At 40.9% G+C, this 21,363-nt stretch overlaps 2 protein-coding genes and 1 long non-coding RNA gene across 3 annotated transcripts in view; 1 reads left to right on the top strand and 2 right to left on the bottom strand.

Annotated features, from left to right (window-relative positions):
• LOC115661186 overlaps window positions 1-21,363 on the top strand; it is a 38,833-nt gene that overhangs the window by 344 nt on the left and 17,126 nt on the right. The gene's annotated exons all lie outside the window — the stretch shown is intronic.
• ERP29 (endoplasmic reticulum protein 29) lies at window positions 981-6,310 on the bottom strand. The gene is made up of 3 exons (XM_030583451.1): window positions 5,981-6,310; window positions 3,209-3,347; window positions 981-1,997 (listed from the first exon to the last, which is right to left on the bottom strand). The coding sequence occupies exons 1-3, from the start codon at window positions 6,107-6,109 to the stop codon at window positions 1,495-1,497; spliced, it is 771 nt and encodes a 256-aa protein (XP_030439311.1). The 5' UTR covers window positions 6,110-6,310; the 3' UTR covers window positions 981-1,494.
• NAA25 (N(alpha)-acetyltransferase 25, NatB auxiliary subunit) overlaps window positions 9,226-21,363 on the bottom strand; it is a 42,700-nt gene continuing 30,562 nt past the window's right edge. The window contains exons 16-24 of the mRNA XM_030583450.1: window positions 20,923-21,074; window positions 20,068-20,193; window positions 19,500-19,743; window positions 19,162-19,285; window positions 18,711-18,776; window positions 17,065-17,162; window positions 16,408-16,518; window positions 15,158-15,304; window positions 9,226-12,172 (exon numbers count right to left, since the gene is read on the bottom strand). Coding sequence (XP_030439310.1) covers window positions 12,050-12,172; window positions 15,158-15,304; window positions 16,408-16,518; window positions 17,065-17,162; window positions 18,711-18,776; window positions 19,162-19,285; window positions 19,500-19,743; window positions 20,068-20,193; window positions 20,923-21,074 — 1,191 coding nt within the window. The 3' untranslated portion in view covers window positions 9,226-12,049. The remainder of the gene's footprint in view (window positions 12,173-15,157; window positions 15,305-16,407; window positions 16,519-17,064; window positions 17,163-18,710; window positions 18,777-19,161; window positions 19,286-19,499; window positions 19,744-20,067; window positions 20,194-20,922; window positions 21,075-21,363) is intronic.

Raw genomic sequence — 21,363 nt, 5'->3', positions numbered from 1 at the left:
CCTCTGCAGACCCCCTGTTAAACCCTTCCTACAAATGCATTTAGTGTCTTAGGGCAGCCGCCTGAGCTGCACGTGGGAACGGCACATGCAGCAGTAACACTTGCTAGGGCAGCAGAATGCATACACTTATAATTTTGCCAAATGTTCACCATTTGGGCTGAACTTTTCCACAGTGGGCATCTCCTCCAGGCTGACTTCTGGCAAATTTCAGACAAAACCGTGTGTCATTTTTCGGAACAAGGCTTGCAAAACAATGTTGTTTAGCCCATGTTAAGTTTCTGAGACCATTTATGTGAAATGCTCCAAGAGCCTGCCACCAGGATGGGATTGGGAATTGGAGGAGGAGCGTAGGTTGAGATTGAGAGCTGGTGAGTAGAAGCCAGTTGGCTGGGGATGGGAGTGAGGGAGCAGAGGGATACAGAGACGAGACAAGGAGCTTGTGGAAACTGGATCTAGGAACCAGTGTAGAGGGGGTGGCGGAAAATGGAGGAGAAGAAACAGATCTGAGGAAAAAGCAAGGGTGCAGGAGAAAACTAGGACTTACTGGGGAAGGACTGAGATGGGGATGAGATGCCTGAAGAGCAGAGACTGTAACAAAAAAACGGGTGGGGCAGAAAGAGAAATTTGGGGAGAAAAGTTCTGTGTCCACTTACCGTACTTCCCTCCAGAGCCTAGGATAGAACCTAAGATTCCTGAATCTCACTCAGCATGCTTTGCTGTCAACAAATATCTGTGAAACTCACTGGCAAAGTGTATCTTCCACCTCTAGTGCTGGTCACATAGAAGATGACAACCCCTAAATTGCTATCACTTCCTAGGTCTGTGTGGTGGATTTAGTGGTTTCAACCCTGCTGCTGAACCATGTGTATGACAATATAACACTACATGGTAGGATTTCTGCTTGTTCAGTTTGCTTTTTAAAAAAAAAATCTAGGAAATTACATACACAAAAACTACATTAAAAAATTATTAAGATTGCAAAGCCAAATACTCAAAAGTTAGGAAATACCCTTTTAACAGATCCAGACTAACACAGCTACCCCTCTGATACTGTACAACCTCAGTTCAGCCCTATTGTACATGTGCATTAGGACAGTCTTTAATCATGTGATTACATTTTTTCCACAGGACTCCTACCCCCATTCAGTGCAGTGGAGGGATAGTTCTGCAAAGGCAACCTTAATTATATTATTTCCAAAATTTTTGAGTGTTTGACTTTGCAACCTGAAATCTGTTTTTAATGTATTTCTGTGTGTAATAGTATTTATCAACTAATACAAATCAGTTTCACTTTAAGAGGTGATTGTTTGAATCTCTACTACAGAATACTGTCATTTTTCAAAGACAACAGGCCTTCCTCTGAGTTTTCTAAAGCACCAAGCACACTAGAAGGAATTTTGCTGCTCCCTGGAGGTCAAAGGGAAGTTTGCATAAGGAGAACTGGATGGGACCGTGTGCCAGTATTTCACAGCTTGTACAAAGTTCTCCAGCCAGTTAAAGCTCTTCTTTTTCACTCTTCTTCTTTTGAAAAGAGGCAAGGATGTTTAGGCTTTTCTGGAGCTCCTCCTTCTTCCCATCACTCATTTTGTTCTTCTCTAGCAGTTTTGTGATCCGCACAACTTCATTAGCAGCAAACGCCTCTCCTTGCTCCAGGATTTTACTCATGATTTTCAAGTACTGCTCAGCCTGTTTCTTCTCCGTTTCCTTGGCTTTTGCTAAACTGTCCTGCCCCTGTTTGAGAAGAGCTTGACGCTCCAACTCTTTAGTGGTGCTCACAAATTTGCCTGCCAGGATGTCATATTCTTGTAGGCAGCCTGGCATTCCCAGATAGATGCCTTTACTCTTCAGCCAACGCTGAATAGCACTGGCTTTTATTTGGCCACTGTAAGGTAAGGGATTGTCAAAGTCCCCATCCTGGAACAAGTAAAAAATAGGATAGCTGTCCTTATCCAGCTTGTATTTCTCACCCAACTCTGTGTTCAGTTTATCACCATAATCTGGGAACAGAAACAAAACATGAAAAGGATCAGTGCATTAATCAGAGCAAAATCAGTAAGTAAGATCCTTTCTTCTCCAAAGCAATTCATGTTTATGTTTGTAATTACAACTCTGCTAGCACTCTCTCTCTACTTGGAATTGCCATAGAATGGAACAACCAAAATATCCAGCAAGTCCACTTGCAAGAGTAATCATTATTGACTGCTTCAGAGGAAGGTGCAAATCCCCCATAATGTATGTGTTTAACCTTGCTTTACTCTATCCCTGATTTTGTCTCTTGAATGTGGGGTGGGATGGAATGATTCCTTCCTGATCCCCATCAGATTAGCTTATAGCCTGAAGCATATAGATTGATAATACTCATTATAATTTCTAGCTGATGTCCCTGCAGACACTTGTTGAGAATATGCTGTATGCCAAGCAAATCTGTAAAATGACATCTGAAGAAACAGAAATCCCATGTGAATTCCTGAAGCTGGAATATGACTATATGGATTTCAGATATTCTACTAAGGTATAAAGAGTTTGTGTTTAGGTAGACTTCAATGCCTTGTGATGTATGCCATCTGGGCAGTCTGTAGAGGTCTAAATCCTTTGTTTACAGAACAGGCAGCAGCAGGGGTGATGGCAATTCAGTCTTCATTGCTTATATAAGCCTTGGCTCTTCTTTTAAGACTACCATAGCGACGTCAATTGGTGCCAGTTATGATGCCGACACCTCTGTCATAACCTCAGCAATGAATGGTAATGCTCCCTAGAATGAATCAACAATGTAACGCTTGTTTCTTGTGACCATAATTATGCCTCATAAGGAATATTCCATAGAAGTGGGCCAAGAGGAACTGCAAATCAACTTTAATTCCATAGCTGTGCTGAGAGTCTTCACAAACTGGCCCACGAGCGTTGGGGATATCCAGCACTCCTGCTCCCACTTCACATGAGGCTGCGAGGGCAGCCAGCTCCACTACCAACCAGGCTAAGGGGGCATTCAATATATCAGTAACTAAAAATGAACTTTTCAATCATTTATTCTTAGGTTCCCAACGTCATGCTGGGCCATCCTAATTCCTCTATGACCTCTCAGCATGCCAGCTACACCTAAAACCCAGCTAACGCAGAGAGCTGGGTGACATTTCACAGTATGTAAGAGGTTGAGTTGTGCCATTTTGTTTTTCCCCCCACAGATGATATTAGTCTGTTTACAGCTCACCTGATATTCCCACTTCAGCTATAAGCAGATCTTCGCTGGAAGCTGAGCTTTCTGCTAGCTTTTTGTATTCATCTTGCTTCTCACCATAAGGATACTGGGTGTCAAATTTCACCAGGACAAACTTATTCTTTGGAATCACCTAGTACAAGAAAAACAAAGATTAATGGAGGAATTATTGAATACTTCATAAACATGCAATATACAATTACAGGAATTCTAAATTGTATACTTCAGTATTTTGTTAAAATGGCTTGTAATTTTACTCTGAAAGATTTTACTTTCATTTTGCTTATCTGAAGTCAAATTCTGATTGACATAATGGGCCAAATTCTGCTCACCTTACTGGTAGGGAGCTCCACTGACCTAGAGAGTAGAATTGGCCCCAGCTGATCTCAGGGGGACATCTCAAGTGAGTAATGCAAGTAGGATTTTAGGCCAAATAAAATGTGACTGCTGAATTCAGCAGTAGGACTAACATTATTTTAAATAAGTGGAAAATTTGGAAGTGAAGTAAAAAGTGTTGCTCAGCAAACAGAAGCACCTTAGATTGCTAAAGTGAAAGTTTTTGAAAAAAATCTTATTAACATGCCATCATTTGTGCTATTGGCTTTTAGTTTCACTGCTTGGACAGTGAAACTGGCCTTGTCAGGCTGGCACCAAACACACTGGCTCTTTGAAGTCAGCTTGGAAATTGACTTGTTTGCTTTCCGTCAAAACTTGGTTTGTGTCTACACCTGACATGTCTTGGCCCTTTCTATGCTAAGTGGGAAGATATTCCTAGCAAGAATTTGCTGCACTGTTTTGAGATTCCAGTAACTGCTCCCCACCAATGCCATCCCAGGCATCTTATAAGCATTCGTAGTAACGTATGCAGTACCTGGAACAAAGTCTTTAATTCTGGTCCTGATAACTAGTGTAGTTTGCAGTTACTCTCCTCCCCCTCCTCAGTATATCTGAAAATCGCAAATACTGTAGGTCCACCTGTCGGCCAGTCTTTTTAGTTCCATCCCATAATGTAGTGCTTCACATTTGGAAATTACCCCAAAGTCCTTGCTCCTAGCAAAAGATGCTATGGAACAAGTGCTTAAGGAGTTCCAGAATGCAAATACACCAAAACTGGTCTATCAAAGTGGAGATTCATTTCAAGTGGATGAGATGAACTGTAATAAGAAAAGGTTTCAGAGTGGCAGCCGTGTTAGTCTGTATCAGCAAAAACAATGAGGTGTCCTTGTGGCACCTTACAAACTATATGCCAAAAAAATGTGTTAGTCTCTAAGGTGCCACAAGGCCACCTCATTATTTTTGTCATAAGAAAAGAGAACCTCCAGCCATGTGCAGTCACTGCCCCTACCACAGTACTTGCTTAGGGTGAATCCTTCCTTACATACTTTGAGAAACAAGTTAAATAAGCTAATATTGATTCAGTGTTGTGACTGCATGGACTGAAGTAGGTGCCTAGTACCCCTTCTCCAATGTGGATTAGAAGCCTGACCCATGACAGCTGACTCGATCTAGCTGGTGTTCTTCACTCCCACTTCTCACTCCGATTTCTTCTATTTCTAATCAATTTTCCTTCCTATTTCTAAAACCTGGCTCTTGTGCTTAAACATCATCTTGCAGTGCTAGAAACCTAAATCTTTACATAACAAAAGTACACCCTGTTAATGACATGGAAAACAAATCAGGAAGGTATTTCCATTTCTACTTGGTTTAAATTTGGTGCGTAAACTACTTGCCTTTCCTTACTTGGAAAAAAATAATCTGTACTGATTTGTCTAGGGAACTCGGGGCAGATTGCATAGCCCATCCACAGGCTGCTAAGAAGCATCAGTAAGAGTGAGAGGCGCACAGACGCGAACAAATACCATCTAGTGTGGCTGTTGTATACGGGTATAGAAGAGGGTGTTTCTGGATTTTCTCTCTTGTGGGAATGTCGCCCATGCCCATGAAATGCTAGGAGCCCGGCTGGGGCTGGACACTGACTGCTCTGGCTGTTCAGAAGTGCTTAGTGTAGGCTAGGCGGAGGTGCCCTGCACTGCCTTTCTGGAAGGGCATGTGCTGCCCCAGCAGGAGTGTGAGGGGGCAGTAGCCTGTGGCTGGAAGGAAACCTGAGGGATGCGGCAATCGGACACCTGCTGCAGACAAAGAAAGGAAATGCTACAGTAGCAGAGCTCCGAGGTGCGCAGGACACCGCCTGCCCTGCCAGGAGCGATGCCCCTTCTCCCACTGCACCGCAGCCTTGCCGAGAACCTTCACCTCCGTTCGCAGTGCAACCGAGACACTTGGACTCCTGTGATTGGCCAGCTGCTGAGACCGCCTCTCCTCCGCCCTTTCCCCATTGGCCACCGTGGTCCAGGGGCCAACGCTTGAGCCATGCCCCAGCGGCAGCCAGCCAGCGGCTTCTGAAAATGGCCCTTGCGCCATATTTGTTCTTGCCGTGAGCTGAGCCCGGCAGCGCTGAGCGCGCCGCCGTATCGCGCCCGCGAAGTGCCCGAGGCTGCCCCCTATCACAGCCGGGGGGGGGGGGGGAGAAGAGACACTCTCTCTCTTCTACCTACCCACCAACCCTTTCCAAAAATCCCCTCGAAAAGCCCGGCGCTCACGGCCCGTTCCTGTTGCAGCCGCCCGGGACCTGCGCGGGAGCTGAAATGTATTTTCGATCCAGCGAGCTGAAAAGGCCCGTAGCTTTCTGGTCCTTCCCCGCCGCAGCGCGCAGGCGGGGGGAGAAGGGACGGCCAGGCAGGTACATGCAATCAGCGGCCCCCCCCTTACCTTGTAGAAGGTGATGACATCCAGGGGCAGGGAGCCCTTGGTGTGCAAAGCGCTGCTGCTCTCCCAGGCGAGGGAAAGCCAGCAGAGCAGCAGGGAGGAGACCGGCACGGCGCTGCTAACAAAAGCCATGTCGAGAAGGATCTAGACGGAGAGGACTTGCTTTGCGTGGCTCACGTGACCCGACCCGCTGTCACTGGCTCCCCCCGCAGGAAGAGCTGCAGCTCTAGAGCCCAATGCCAACACAGCCCCCGGGGAACGGTGCAACCGAGAAAAGGGGCGGGCTGGGGCTGCCCGTGGACCACAGAGCAAACGCCTCACTCCACGCTGTTCCGAAAAGCCAGCGCCTCCGTTGCACAACCCCGTTACTAGCTGTCCTTCCCCTCTCTGCTTTGCTCCACTGGTCGTTGGCTCTTTCTGGCCGGCCAAGGGCACAAGCAGCTGCATGAAGCCCCCACGTCCCCCTTGTTAAAAATTAATTCGTAAGCCTAGTTTTTGTCGTCCAGCTGGGCATGTGTGAGGACATGCTCAGTCCCAGAGCAGGGGCTATTCAAAGGTAGCCTCGGTTTAGCCAGCTGCAAAATCTCTTCATTACATTTCTGGATGATCTGGTTGGTCCCTGGAAATCTCTTACTGAATGGATTTGGACCAGTCCCCCCATCAATCCAGAGCAGTTCTGAGTTATTGTTTGGGTAATTAAAGGAGCGCACCGATCTGTGATCCATTCCACCACCGGAGAAGGCGTTCCACGGAGCTAGGAGCCTCCTCAGTGCAGTAGAAAGCACTGAAACAAAACTGTGTGTGTGTGTGAGAGGGAGATCATCTGACCCCCTAGCTGTAACTTAAACAGTGCTTATAGCTTAATCATAAGTGAGGGCAGGGCTGGTTCACTGGTAGGGAATTTTAGCAAAAGACACCCTCCCTCCCATGCACCAAAACAATAACAAACCCCAGTAAACCACCCTCACTCAGTGCTTACCCTACCACCGGTTGGGCTGCACCAGGAAGACAAGGCTGCAAGCATCTTTGGGCATTTGTATTATGTTAAGTAAAGCGGTGCCTTAGCAGACATGATAAAAAACAGCACCATGTCAGAATTTCGTCTAAACCCAGACTCCCCACCTGTGCAGCTGAACTGGGCATAAGTACCAGAGGGAATTTTTTGGCTAAAATTCTCTAGAGTAAAACAAAACAAAACCTTAGAACAGCCATTCCTAAATTATGGTACAGAGACCAGCATAGGGGAAGTGCTTGCTGATGTGTGGAGAGGGGTCTGGTTACCTGGTGCAGGCTCCTCTCCTAGTTTCCAGCTAGTACATTGTATTATAAATAGCTGAAACATAAATAATTTATTGCTTTTCTATATAGGCAATGGCAGGACCGTGCTTTTCTATATAGGCAATGCCACAGGACCGTGAAACAATTGTGAATGGAAGAGTGGGTCTGTATAATGGCAAACAGAACACTGTAAGACCACTCTTGTTAAGATGGGAGATCTACACTGAGAGAGAACCTTTTCCTGCACCTGATGCTTACACTATAGGGTGAAATGTACTTAACTGACATGCACACAAAATGCAATGCCACTAAAGCCTTATTTAAGTTGAGCCACATTTCAGAAATGGCCCTTGAGCTATTTGGGTAATTAGGGTTGTTCTGTTCTGTGTGCATAAAGTGACCAGATAGCAAGTGTGATTTTTTTTTTTTTTTTTTTTTACATGGGTGGGTATAGTTGCATATGTAAGACAAAGCCCTTAATATCAGGAGGATCCCAGTATCGAGCCATTTGGTCACCCTATGTATATATAATTCAGATACCTTTCTTTGCTTCTACTCAGTTAAACTTTTCTAAAACTTTGGTAGTGCAGCTTTAGAGTCACTAAACACACACACACACACACACACACACACACACACACAAAGGAGGGAGGAGATAAAGGGAAACGTATTGTTAATGAATTACTGTGTTCTTATCCACAAATATTGTAGCATTTAAAACAAAAAGAACTGGCAGCAGGTCAGCAAGGAATTAATGTGTAGAAGTTTCTGTTAAACAGGTTTCAGTTTCAAGTGGTACATTTCTAAACGCGAATGAGGAGAAAGGTTTAACAAGCGTAACTGTCACCTCAAATATGTCCTTTTATCAGAGCGAATGGTTCACCAGAGGATAGTAACTAATTAACCATACCTGATCCCCTCCACATCAGGGTTGACTTGCATCCAGAGGCATGGGGTTTAGGGGAAACTGGTCATGCTGCTGCTAGTACAGTAACTAGACTCTGGCAACTTTCAACGTCACTGTGTTCACATAACATTTAAGAGAGTAAATGGAGATGGTAAACTCAAGATTAAGTTCTGCGTGTGCAAGAGTCAGATCTTCTCTGTAAGGAAAGAGAGAAAGCAGCACAAGACATGGCTTGAGGAAAGAAGGGCATATTGATTCTATCAGTGTATTGCGTGTTGGAGTGGACAAGGCACTGCCAGCCATATGGCGGGCAGTGATACCGACTTCCAGATGCCACATATTGTTGTTCAAGCTGTCCCTGATGCCAGGGCTACTCTATCATAATTCCACTGGCTGCATCGTACTGCAAGTTCCTACTTCTTCCTTTACTTGTCTTTAAAAACTTGGGTGGGGTGCGAGTAACGCATAAACTGACAATGAAAGTTTCTTCAACACACTGCCATATGAACATGTCACAGAACATCTGCTTCCCAATTCCACTCCTGCCAGCAAACCATTTCCTTATTTTGCACAAAGCTTGTTTTCCCTCCCCCCCGTTCTGTTTTCAGGCAACTTTTACTCCCCTTCATGCAATAAAGGGAGCATCTGGCTCTGAGTTTGATGGGAGATTAGCATTATAAAGCAAAATGGTGAAGAGAAGGACTTCAAGAAGGACTTCAACTATTTCCAAAGATCCAGACAGAAAATGAAAGGCAGCAAAACTAATTTATAACGAAACTGACTTTTATATAAATTATAAACCCATCCAGTTTAAAGCAGATCACTTGTGGTTGTGTCACTTAATTCCGTAGAAGGCTGAAGCATACATAACTTCCACAGTCATAAATTACAACAAATAATCAGGAAGAGAAAGTTTAGATAAGGCTGCAGATGTAACAAAAACCCTTTTATATTAATGAACGTTAAAATAAATCATGATTTAACAATGATTGCAAAATATAAATGCAATTTTTGAACAGTTAAAACTGCTAAAAAGATACAAAAACAACGGGCAATACAGGTAGGCATTGCAAATTTTTCTTTATGAAGAGAAACGTAGATGGAGAACTCGTCACCTTTATCAGACAAATGATTTAAAGCAAAGAAATCAATTGAGGAGGAAATCTGTAGAAGGATCTTGGCTCATGATCCCAGTAGTATAAAAGCAATAATTTTCAGTCTGTAAACAGTAGTCTTGGTAGCTTTTCTAAACACATGGTTTATTTAACCACACAAAGGATAACAGCAGCAATGGGTTATACCCTGGATTTCCTATCAAATCCCAGTGAAGGTGTATGTGCTGGGGGGAGGGGGGGAAATGCTCTTTACTTTAGTAAGAAATATATATTTAACTGTACACAATTTATAGGGGTTGAGAAAAGATTCCCAAAGGCTCAGGAATTAGTTAGTCATTTCTGCATACCCATCTAGTTGCCTCTTTTATAGACAAACCCTGGAGTTTTAAGAGCATCTGATTTTCATGCTAGAGAATTAGTATAGAAACATCTACTGTGTAACAAAAGAATCACACTGTTTGACATTAGGCTTAGGGTCAATTGGGTGGCTGCAAGTGGAAGTGGGAAAACAGCTGTAATCTGGGAAAAACTGAACATTCCTCCTGAACTGGTATTGAGCAAGGTTTAAATGCTAGTGCAGACTGAACACAAGCATGTTTAGTGCCATTTCTGAACGTGTGACTAATGCTTGGTTCCACCCACTCTCAGAACTCAAGCCAGCTGACTAAAATTAACACAGCCAGATGTATAACCCAGTGGTTGCAATCTTGTTCAAAGGGAACTGATGCTGAAAAACATGTTTAGCAAGTTCTGCTTTCTAGCGGACACAAGGCTTTAAGGCTAGTAGTCTGAACTTACTTCACTAAAATTTTCTACTGTTCAGTTCCGCTGGTAGTAGCAACGATGGACAGGAACTCCAGCATATACTACTGCACTGTCTGGTCGTGTTCAGAGCTCTCTGCAACTTGGTAGTTAAAAGTGTCAGTGTTCGCCTGGAGCCCTGTCTATACTAGCGACTCCTACTGGTGTTTGTAAAGTGTGAATATTTTAGCCAAAAAGCCTAGTGCAGACTTCACCTCAGTGCCACTGTGTAATCCTAGTGATGGGACTGCTTTCACTTCAACTATGCATTTCAAATGATCAACTTCAGTCATGAGTCTTGTTTTAATGTAAATAGCACACTTGTCTTTCCAAAAGTATTTCCATACAAACATATAAGATAGTTTGCTCAGGAAAGATGTTTCACTAAAAAACAGAGTTAATACATTTTGGTATTGTTTTCCCCCGGCCCAAAGCACTTACCAGACACTGCATCTACATCATAAGCACATCCATCACAATTCAAACAGCTTGGAGGAAGTCCTCTCTCTCTTTTAGGAAGGGGCAAAGTAAAACTAAATCCAGCAAGAGCAGCAACTTGAAATTTGACACAGGGCTTTTAAAAAAATACTCTTGTCAACATTCTAGCATTTCTAACAAAATGTATTCAGAAGAGACAACAACACTAGGATTGTCAGCTCTCTTAAAACTTTAAATATAGATTTCAGATTATACTTGCTTTTCTTTAATCAGAAGATAAGAAATCTGTAAAAGTCTCAAGTGTCCCTCACATCCTAGGTGCAACATGTTCATATTTGTGCCTATTTGTTTTATAAGTGTGTCTGTATTACTCTTTAAATTAAAATAGCAGAAATGCAGATTTTATGGGATCAGATGATGCAATTACATCTCTCTAACAGAATGACTAATGTGTCTATACTTGGATAATCATAAAAAATTAGTTACAAAAGGAAACAGTTACAAACAAAAGAGTAACATTCTCAGCCTCATACCACACTGGAAGCAAAAATTACTTCTGCCAACTTACAGCCATAGAAAGTTGACAGGACTCAATTCCATTAAAATTATTTAAGTACTTAGTCTTAAAATTTCAAGCCCCTTTTAAAGTCACAATTACTGTTTTACATGAAACTGACATGAGATCAGAGTCAGTGGTGTCAGACTTCACTGCAGATATTAGGTACAATGCCTCTAGCTTTTTGCTGAAACAGTGATCAGGCTTGTAAATTTTTTGAACCACCTTTCCACTAGAAACAATCTGTATGTAAACTAACACCACCCCCTTCCTCCAACAATCGCTGGGGTTCAATCTTAGAGGAAACTGTATCGGTACTAAGCATGACTTACTCTGACCCTCTTCAGTTAATGACGAGCATCACTGGAAGGCAGTATATGCTTAAATAAAAGATGTGCTTCCAATATAACATCATCTCTCTCTGCTGGACCCATATGAGATCAAGTCTTTTTTTCAGCAGGGCCATGTGGCTTGTCAATAGAATAGACAGCTCCAGAACTAACCTGCTTTAGTGGAAGAGGCCACACAATATGCTCTACGGTTGAATGTGGGCATCTACAATTTCTGCTTTTCTAAGGCAAGGACCATATAAAACCTATAAACACTGTATGGCAGATGAAAATACAATTCCTTTGAGATATATGCTTTATACTGGATTTCTATTGCTGCTTCTAAAGATTATCTCCAGTTCTCTGGAGACCAAAAGGGAATAAAATTGAATTTTTCCTGTTGCAATATACTTATGAACATGTATAAAAAGTGGTCAAACCCTGATGGAGGGTCCCTGCTTCTGGTTTATGTACAATAATTTAATCAGCTGAATATATCTTTAATACCTAAAAAAAATATTTATGATTAAAGTCCTTCATGCATTTATGAGGAAGTTCTGGATTAAAGTGATGGTATGTTGGATGTTGCTTCTGCCTGGGATTATGGTGTCACTCTGTTGTCAAGTCCTTATGCCTGGGGTGCATTTCTTAAATCTTTAGTTTTTTTATGGTATCAAGTCTCTTTTTCAGCAGCTCCCCAATTTCCTGAATTGAGTGCTGGTAACTGCTTTGGACCTTTCCTTGCACAGTCTTTGTAAACTTTTTTTCTTCCTGCAAATCAAGAAAACACAGTCATTCACCTTGCAGGTTAAAGACCATTTTGTATTTTAAAATTCCTCTGTAAAATTCCCCACACCCTCTTTGCAAATATTGAAATGGAGAAAAAAGTCCAGTTTGAAGTCGTACACTGTAAGGGGATTGTGGTAATAGTTTGAATTTACTAAAAAGATCAGAAAGCTCGTCAATCCAGAATAAAAACCCCACAAGCAGTAATTTTTTTTTAAACTTAAGTTAATGTTAATTTTACCTATCACAGGATTATTAGCACATCAAAATTTCTTGACACTTGCAGGAAACATCCTTGTATAATGAATTTAATGCCAAAAAATGGCTTCTCTTAACCCCAATTCAGTTACAAGACAGACATTTTAATCCAGAAATTATTTATTAAAGCAGGAAGTCTCTTAAATATAAAACAAATTGCTGAAATCTAAGTTTTCATAAGACTAAGGCTATGTCTACAAAATACTCCACTGGTGGTGGTGCGTAGGGTATGTGTAGCTAGATGCTGCAGTGAAAAGCAAGCTGTGTCCATGCTGTAGTGTGTAGCTACACGTCAGGGATAGACTGGCAACGGGAAAGGGCTTCAGCAGCTCCACACTGCCAGAGCCTTTCACTGAAGAAAGGAAAGACTCTGGCAGGAGGGAAATCTCCCTTCCAGAGTCTTTTCTTGCTGCGGGGAAAGGCTCCAACAATGAGGAGCTGCCTGAGACTCTCTCTACTGCCTTCCCGTTACTGGAGTCTTTCCTGTGGCGAACTTGTCTGATTCAGCTGACACAAACTTCAATGACCTTTTCAAAAGCACCAGTAATTGCGTGCATTCACAATTTTCTGGCGTGCATGTGTACACACCCACTCACCTCTCTGAAACTCTGGCCCCAACTAATGTTATACAGCTTATGCACACTGACACTCTCCCAGTAAAGTATAAATAATGAATAGCATAGCAAACATAGTATGCAGGTAGGAAAACCCCACAAAACTCCCAGCCAATGCATTCTTCAGGGTACCAGAAAAATCAATACATGTGAAACTTATGTTTTCCTTAGGCCTCTGCAATTCTGATTTCCAAATTCCCTCAATGCTTGGCAGAACATAAAGGAAATGTGTAGAATTTGCTGACTGAGTGAGTTAGCAGAAAATTTACTTGTGCCACTCCTAGATCATTAAAGAACCAGAAAAACAATAAGGTTTGAAGTGCTAAGGCAATTCTAGAAAACACTTCAAGGAAAATGTATAGGGATAGGATAATTTGAAGTCTAGTCGATAAAGAAAAAAATAAATCTAAGGAGTTTCATTTGCCCCCACCAGTTTTTGTAAATGTACAGTGAAATTTTCATATTTAAGATATTAAATTTCACACAGCAACCGTAGAGAAGAAAGACCAACAGAAATGGGGGAAATTGTACACAAACTGCAATCAAATGCATACAGTCAACAATGAAAAATACAATTTATTTTTCTAATCTTTCAGTTACAAGTCAGACCTAAGATGACTGTAAAAGCAGCACTTGAATGCAAACCCAGAAGTGTGATTTTTAAGTTACAGGGAATCTTGTCTTCACGTTAGTCTGTAAAGCTCCTAAAAGAATGTAAAAGTTATGGCGGGACAGACAAGCTGAGAAGAGTTTGTCTGAAAGCAACAGCCCCACAGATCTGATTCTACAACTGTGCTATGCATCTATTTTCCAGAGTCAATGATAGTTTTGTGGCTACAAACACTGTCCATTCAGTGTTTTGAGCAGCTTACAGCACCGTTCTACAGAGTTGGGTTTTTCTCTTCAGTCCCACTGGAAACATTTCTATCAGTTCATACAATTCTTTTAATTAAAAATTGTAACAGCCCCCAGCTATTTTAGGTGAGGAGAGCATAATTTCGCAACAGAGAGTGATTCTTATACTCATTCCTATTTGGAAATAGCACAAAATCATGGTTCTCAAAAAACCCACCTCAACTAAATTATGCTATGACTTGCAACTTGTGGCCAACTTTCATAACCTAAGGTGAGGCAAGAACACCAATCTACTTTAGAAAAGACTCTCAGAACACATTTAAAGATAAAGAAATGGCTAGTTCTGTGCTTTATTTGCTAAATCAGATCTGTACATCTGAACTTGATCCTCCACCACTCAACGCAAATGATATTTTGAGGCAGGCCGTTATTTCATTGAAAGACAGATTCAACAAGTGGACAGTGAGTACGTCCTGTTGGAGGATAATGTGCTTACTTCCTGGTGTCATAATATCTTGATCCTTCAGGGCATCTTCTCCCTCATTTAATCAGAGAAGCATTCACTGCTTCAAAAAGATTTCTTCACTGGGAATAATTTTCATATATATCTTAACACATATTGTGCCTGACGTGTCTGGGACCTATAGATTCCTGTCCTTGATACCCACTGAACCGCTAAGAGTTAGATGGGAGAGCCATTTTCTTTCATATGGATTCAGTAATTTCCCTAGCAACTTTTATTAGTCAGAAATAATTGAACCAAAAGGATTTCGTGCCACAACTGTGCTGGCCTTTATTATTTGATATTGTCATGTCTTTCTATACTGAAAATAAGAACATTCATTTTCCTGGCAACAAATTAATGTCACACACAGCATTTTGTTGTCCACATACTCAACTCACTTAAAAAAAAATAGATACATAGGTTTACAATTCTCAGGTTCCAGTTACATTTTTTAAATTAATCAATTTGGGGAAATAAGCAAGAAATTACCAGTTTAGGGAAAGTTACTATGCTGAGCTCCACATGGTAGGAACTTTACCACTCTGGGTCAGTTTCCACCAACTGTGACACTATTCTTTTTAGCTAACAGCAAACAACTGAGTCGGTCACATCAGTGGTTATAAAGCTTTTTCAACAGGTAACATTTAAAGAAGAAGGTAAAGTTAGCCAAGATACATTCTTTAGGTTTATTTTTTTGTTTTTAAAAGAAATCACATAAAATAAGGTATAGTTTCTTACCTGTGAAAGTAAAGTGTCATCTATGGACAGTTCTTCAAGTTTAAGTGCAGTCAGAATTATTTCGAGCCCTTTGATATGATCTATAACATTGGAAGTTAACGTCTGTAGCTCAGTAACATAATCCAAAAAACTGGTAAATACAGGAGGCTATGGAAACAGTAAGAAGTGATATTAAAAAACACTTTTACACCCATTTTAAATATTTTTGTATATGACACTCAAGTCACTATTTTAAAATAAAATGATTCATTTGTGTCCAAACCCACAAATGTCCTATTCAAATATAGCTTAAAAAGTAGTACTGGCTGACAGGCCGGCAAGCATTTCCATTTTGTGAAAAACTAAGCTCTTAGAATTTTGTTATTATTATGCTATGTAATGAAACTGACTCTATAAGCCCAGTAGTTAAGGCATGTACCTGGGAGACTCAGGTTTGGGCCTAGGTCTCCCACATCCCAGATGCATGCGCTAACCACCAGGCTATAGAGCCAGTCAGTAGCTCAATCACTCTTGTTGGAGTTGTTCTACTTGATATAAATAAACAAACATTCACTAGGCCAGAGAGAGTCTGACTCTATTGCCCAGTGGTTGGGGCATGCACCTGGGATGTGGGAAGCCAGGTTCAAATCACTGCTCAGCCTGATTCAGCCTGGATCTAAGAAACCTTCTTGAGGAAAGTTTCATCGAAACAGATATATTTCAATGACAGGTTTCAGTTTAGACCACCTGGCATTTTCCAACGGAATTTTTCAGTGATTTTTTTTCCAACTAGCACTGTTCAAAATTACATTTCATTTAGTAGTTAATGTTTGTAAAAAAAACAAAAAACAAACAAAAAACCCTCTGAAGATGAAAAATATTATGTAACTTGATAGTATCCTCATTTTAGAAGCCTTTATCTTGAAAAACTTTTTTTGTGGGAACAGTTTGGAAACTGTACCAACCTTGGACTTAAGATGGTTATATACAGAATAGAAATCATACTAACTCTATCCAACAGGCTAATGCATACACTCAGCAGTGCTGGTTATGATATATTCCATAATGTTGCATTTTCCCATTAATTTTCAAAAGCACATAAGCAATTTACAAGTCCCACTTTCAAAAGTGGTTTAGGAGAGCTCCTTAATGGAGGTTAAGCTCTTAGTCACTTTTGAAAGTAGGACCTGGGGTGCTTTTGAAAATTGCACCCATTCCCCTTTACGGAAGCATCATAGGATTAGAACTCATGTCTCCATTGAGTTGCCTACCATAACTACACTTGTCTCTTTTTTTTTCTTTTTCCTTTTCTGTAAGCTCGATTTGAAGGGTCGCAGGACACTATCACAGTAACTTGACACCCATAGGGTGATGGACATTGTCTGAAAGGAAGAAAAACAGATGTACAAGTCTGGTACAAATAGAAATAATACTACTGGAGCCATTTTTAAGTTCAAAATTATGCCCTTTATTAAAGACTTAAAATACAGTAATTGGGATATAAAGGGAATAGAGAGATGGTCTCCATAGTTGTACATAAAAAATTGGGATCTGTGCACTTCATTTATTAGGCTAAAGTCCTGAGCACAGTTAATTCTAAAATATTTTACCATTATCTTCATCTACATCTCATTTCCCAAAAATTACACCAGACCCATTCAAGAAACAAAACTTTAGGAATCTTGATATTCTCCTGTCTTAATTCCAAGTCTGGAAGTCAGGTTTTATTTTTGCATCATCATCATGATTATTTGTATAAAGCTCAATGTGAAAAGGCAGGGTTCAGGGAGCCCCAAGGCAGAACTCAGAAGAGAGCAGGATACAGATTTCATCTTGTAATTTGGGTTGTTGTAAAACAGAACAATTAAATTAGAACAGCCAGAATTTCCAAAGCGACCAAGAACTGCAGTAAATGAAAAGCCGCTTACCTCAACAAAGAAGACTAAGTTTTCTAAAACGTTTGGATGAGTTTTCAAGATGCCATCTCTGACTTCCATCAAGTCACCTTTACATTTACTGAACAAGTCTGAAAAAAGGAAGACAATTCTTATGTTCAGAATAAGGATCAATACAGATGCTTACATATTTTCGATGGGGTACACATTTTAATAAACTACATGAAGCTACAAAAAGACCCATTTCAAACTAGTGTATGACAGGATACAGTTAACCAAAGACTACTTCTAGAGTGGATACAGTTTTCAAATCATTTCTGAATGAATCTGTAATGTAAAGCCTTTGTCAAAAACTTGGTATGCGATTTTTTTCTATTGTCTTGTGCATTTGTAATTACGTGCACCAGTCACATCAGTATAGCCAGAAATGGAGTAGAAAGTCAGATAACCCAACATTTGCCAGCAAACAGGTTCACCTGCAGGTTTTTAATAATAAACTGGTTTAAATCAAAACCCAGGTGGTCTGCTTACACGAAGAAAGATAGCTACAGGTGGAGATGAGGAAGAATATAAGGAAGGTTAAGAACAGTAAAAGGCCAGTTTTACATGACTGTCCTTTTCTGACTGATTAAGAATCTCTTACTGCATTTTCACAGCATTCTCACTAACGTCAGTGAGAGAAATCCAGCTCTCTTCCACTTACAGATATTCTAGTAGCTTGATGTTCTTCCTGTTATCATGCAGGCAGTTCTCTTTACATGCAGAATTTTACCTTTAAACTTGCTAAGTGCTTTTACTCAGTTACAGGATTAGTTTAAACCTTGTGTGTGCGATTTTAGTGCTTGTGAAGGGTGCTGGACTGACAGACCTAGGGAACACAGCTCCCTATTATGCACAAACCTGATACAGCAGAGGCAGTACCAACTTCCCAACCACATCTCACCAGAATGCCCTAACCTTGACCCGAAGGGAAGGTTCATTCACCCCTTGCTCCCTCTGCTAGGGCTGCCAACAAGGTTGCCAGTTAGTGCCTTGGTGGTGGTTTGAGAGATATACAGACCCCTGTATGCTGGGAACTGGACTCAGTTCTAACCCATTTCACACAATACCAGGCAGCAATCACACATTGGTAACTTTTGGCCATTACAAATTGACAAATTTCGTTAAAATCCTTTTAGGGTTTTCTCTTCCTCTTTAAATAAATGTTACATTATAACCCCACACACGGAAGGGCCAGAGCATTTGGCTTTGCTGCTGTATAGGGTGCTGGGTAGTATAACAAAACCATTCTGTGCTTAACAATGCAAGCTAGATCTGTAATGACTGATTTTTCGCTTTAAAATTACCTTAATGTCTGGAATGAAGAAAGAATATTTCTAAACAGCAGATAAATAATTTGGGATTATTCTTATACCACCACAACCAACAAACTAGAATTCCAGTGTGTGACTGGTATAAACCCACGGTTCTATTTGTTTATTTATTTATTTAGGGTGGGGGGATGGGAGGGAAGGGAGTGGGGGGGGGGTGGCAATGAAACAATAGGACGTAATACTATTCTCAGCCTCCAGCAATTTAAGGATGACATTATCAAAGAAGCCTAAGTGAGTCATTTTAAATTTTAAAATCACTGAAGTGTCACCTTGGCTATAAATGTTTATTCCCAAACTATTACTTACCTGTTAATTGTTCTAGTAAAGTTTTAAAACTATTCCCTATCCTCTCTTGGATTTCTGTTGAATCTTCTGAAATAAAAAAATGTTACAAATACATCTTTTTTAAATAATGTTTTTTCTGCTTCAGAATACAAAACAATTTTAAAAAACCCCATAAAAATATGCACTGTATGGAATGCTTCAAGTGTGACTGACTGGTACATTAATATAATTGTAAGAAAATTCAGGAAGACAAGCACACAAGATTAAATAAAGCTGTGATTTTCTTCACAACCTAAAGTGTCACACAAAAAATGGTCACTCTACACATGGTTGGTTTATCAATTTGTTTCCAACTCATTAATATAATTTATTAACTAAATGCAAAGCCATTTTGAAACTGTTTAGATACACCTCCACCCCATGTGACACCCCACACACATTGGTTTAACCTCCTTGCAACCCAACCACTTACCTAAGCCACTGGTATCTAGTTCATAAATATCACTAACAAGATAAAACAAGCTAGTCTGGCACTGACAGCTGCCATTACTGAAGAAGCCAGCCATTCGGGTAGGAGGAGGGCCAAGGACAGGATACTAGGCAAGAAGGAAAGAAAAAGAAAGATGTTGAAGCTTTTCCTTAAACAGAAAACAGTATTGTTCTTTGGCACATCTCAGATTTCAGAAGCTACAAACTCAGGATCAGTTAAGTGAATGTTGCAGCCTGCAGAATGTTACAAGACACACCGAGTTTCTGTGCTTGTATTCATGGGCATTAAAGATTCTGGGATCACTTTTCCTTAACAGGTACCTGAATTTTCTGCTCAAGAAACTGCTTCCCTGAATCCACTGCTGTTTCCAGTTGTTGAAGCAGAGACCGTATTGTATCAATTTTGGACGAGACACCATTCTCGGCAGTCTTTTCAGAGTTCTTTGGGTGAACAGTATGACTAAGCGTTGGGAGTCCGCTTACTAGCCTTAAAGTTAAAGATCGGATTTGCAACCAGATGGTTTCTTCCTCCAGTGACTGTTTCCTATGCTCTTCAGAAATGTCCCTAGAGAAAGGCACCAAAAGGTTTTTAGACAAATGTTTTATATTCATAACAGTAGCAAGCTTCCATGAACATGCTTTATCCTAGTCTGATGCAGAGCTTTGGAATCCCATGTGGAAAGGTGGGAATGACTGGAAATTCAGGGAATGGTATTAATGTGAATAAGTAAGAGGAGAGCATTGTTAGAAATTGTAAACGATGCTCTTGTTAAATGTGCAGTTAGCCAGCCTAGAAAATATTTAAGTGACACTTGGAATTTATCCTGAAATGATTTTCTCCCTAAAACACATTTCTGAAAGACTGACCCCTGCAGGCCTTTGTACTCACCTGTCTTTTGGGTCCCAATTAAATAAGACCGTTAGGTCTCTGTTGTCATGCAAATCTTTCCATGGAATATCATCTTCCTCTGGACTCAGACTCATGGACTTTATACTTTCTTCTAAACTGGTTGATCTAGCACATAAATATTAGTATCATTAAACCAAACGTTTAATAGCTGAGGTGAAAGCCCAACCCACTGATATAGTCTATACTCTCAACAGAGCACATAACTGTTAGCTACACCGTATAGAAAAGTCAAACCTACCTACTAGCGTTAAAGAGATAGAACGCTGGTGGGGACAGCAAACTAGCCACTAACATGGATTAACTGGAACTTGTACTGAAGGTAGTAAATGTTATTGGATGGATTAGAAGTATTGGATAAAGTTTTTATTACAATAAATGAGTCTATGTTGTACTTCAATAGCATATTCCATCAGAGCACCTCAAACGTTAAACCTCTCAGCATCCCTTTGAGGTACCCTAGTAATATAACCCACTTTACAGATGGGGAAGCTAAGGGCTTGTCTATACTTATAATGCTGCAGCAGCACAACTACAGTGCAACCCACCTCCCCGAGAAGTGGTAGCTAGGTTAATGGAAGAATTCTTCTGTTCACCTAGCCCTGCCTATGCAGGGATTTAGGTTGGCTTAACTATGCTGCAAACACCTAAGTGAAGCAGTTAAGCCAGTCTAATTTTGTACTGTAGACCAGGCCTAAGGCTTACAAGGAAAGCAACTCTGATGACCTGTACCAGGTAGACAAGAAGCACTCGTTCAGGAAAGGCTGCTCTTCCCATGCAGAACCCCTGACTGGTTTACTGTTTGAGTTACTGTTCTTTTGCCTCTGCCATACTTACATATTTGCTTCAAGTAAGAGGTCTAACAACATCCGTTCAGTGCGGACTTGTGCAAAGTGAAGTGAAGTGTTCAGCCTGTTCCTAAAAGCAATGAATTCTGGGATCTTCTCAAATGCACCATACTTGTAGGCTTGAATAATATATTCTGAGGTCTAGGAAGGAACACACATCATCTCTGTATTAGTTGCCATGATAAAGTAAAAACAACTAGAGTCTTAACAGGGTTACAGACAAATCAAATTGCCATGAATCTGAAGGTGCAGAGTCTATCAAGCACTTATCACTTGGGAGAACTGTGCAGTTCTGCTTGCCCAAGCCTCCCAGACACAGATAGTGGTGTAAGCTTCGCTGCTTTCCTTCCTGGGACAGTGTCTAGTAAGCTACCAATTTCTTTATTAAACAAATGAGCCAACACTAAGAAACGGCAAGTTGGTGCCACCC

The sequence above is a fragment of the Gopherus evgoodei genome, chromosome 13 (genome assembly GCF_007399415.2).
Source record: "Gopherus evgoodei ecotype Sinaloan lineage chromosome 13, rGopEvg1_v1.p, whole genome shotgun sequence".
NCBI lineage: Eukaryota > Metazoa > Chordata > Testudines > Testudinidae > Gopherus > Gopherus evgoodei.
Note: the sequence above shows the minus strand (reverse complement) of the source record. Positions and strands in the feature narration are given on the sequence as shown.

Excerpts from the sequence above, each read along its gene's own strand:
- ERP29 (XM_030583451.1), bottom strand. The coding sequence starts at position 6,109 with ATGGCTTTTGTTAGCAGCGCCGTGCCGGTCTCCTCCCTGCTGCTCTGC. Across the intron at positions 3,348-5,980 it reads ATGTCATCACCTTCTACAAG|GTGATTCCAAAGAATAAGTT; the intron begins GTAAGGGGGGGG and ends TTCTTGTACTAG. Across the intron at positions 1,998-3,208 it reads AGCTGAAGTGGGAATATCAG|ATTATGGTGATAAACTGAAC; the intron begins GTGAGCTGTAAA and ends TTCTGTTCCCAG.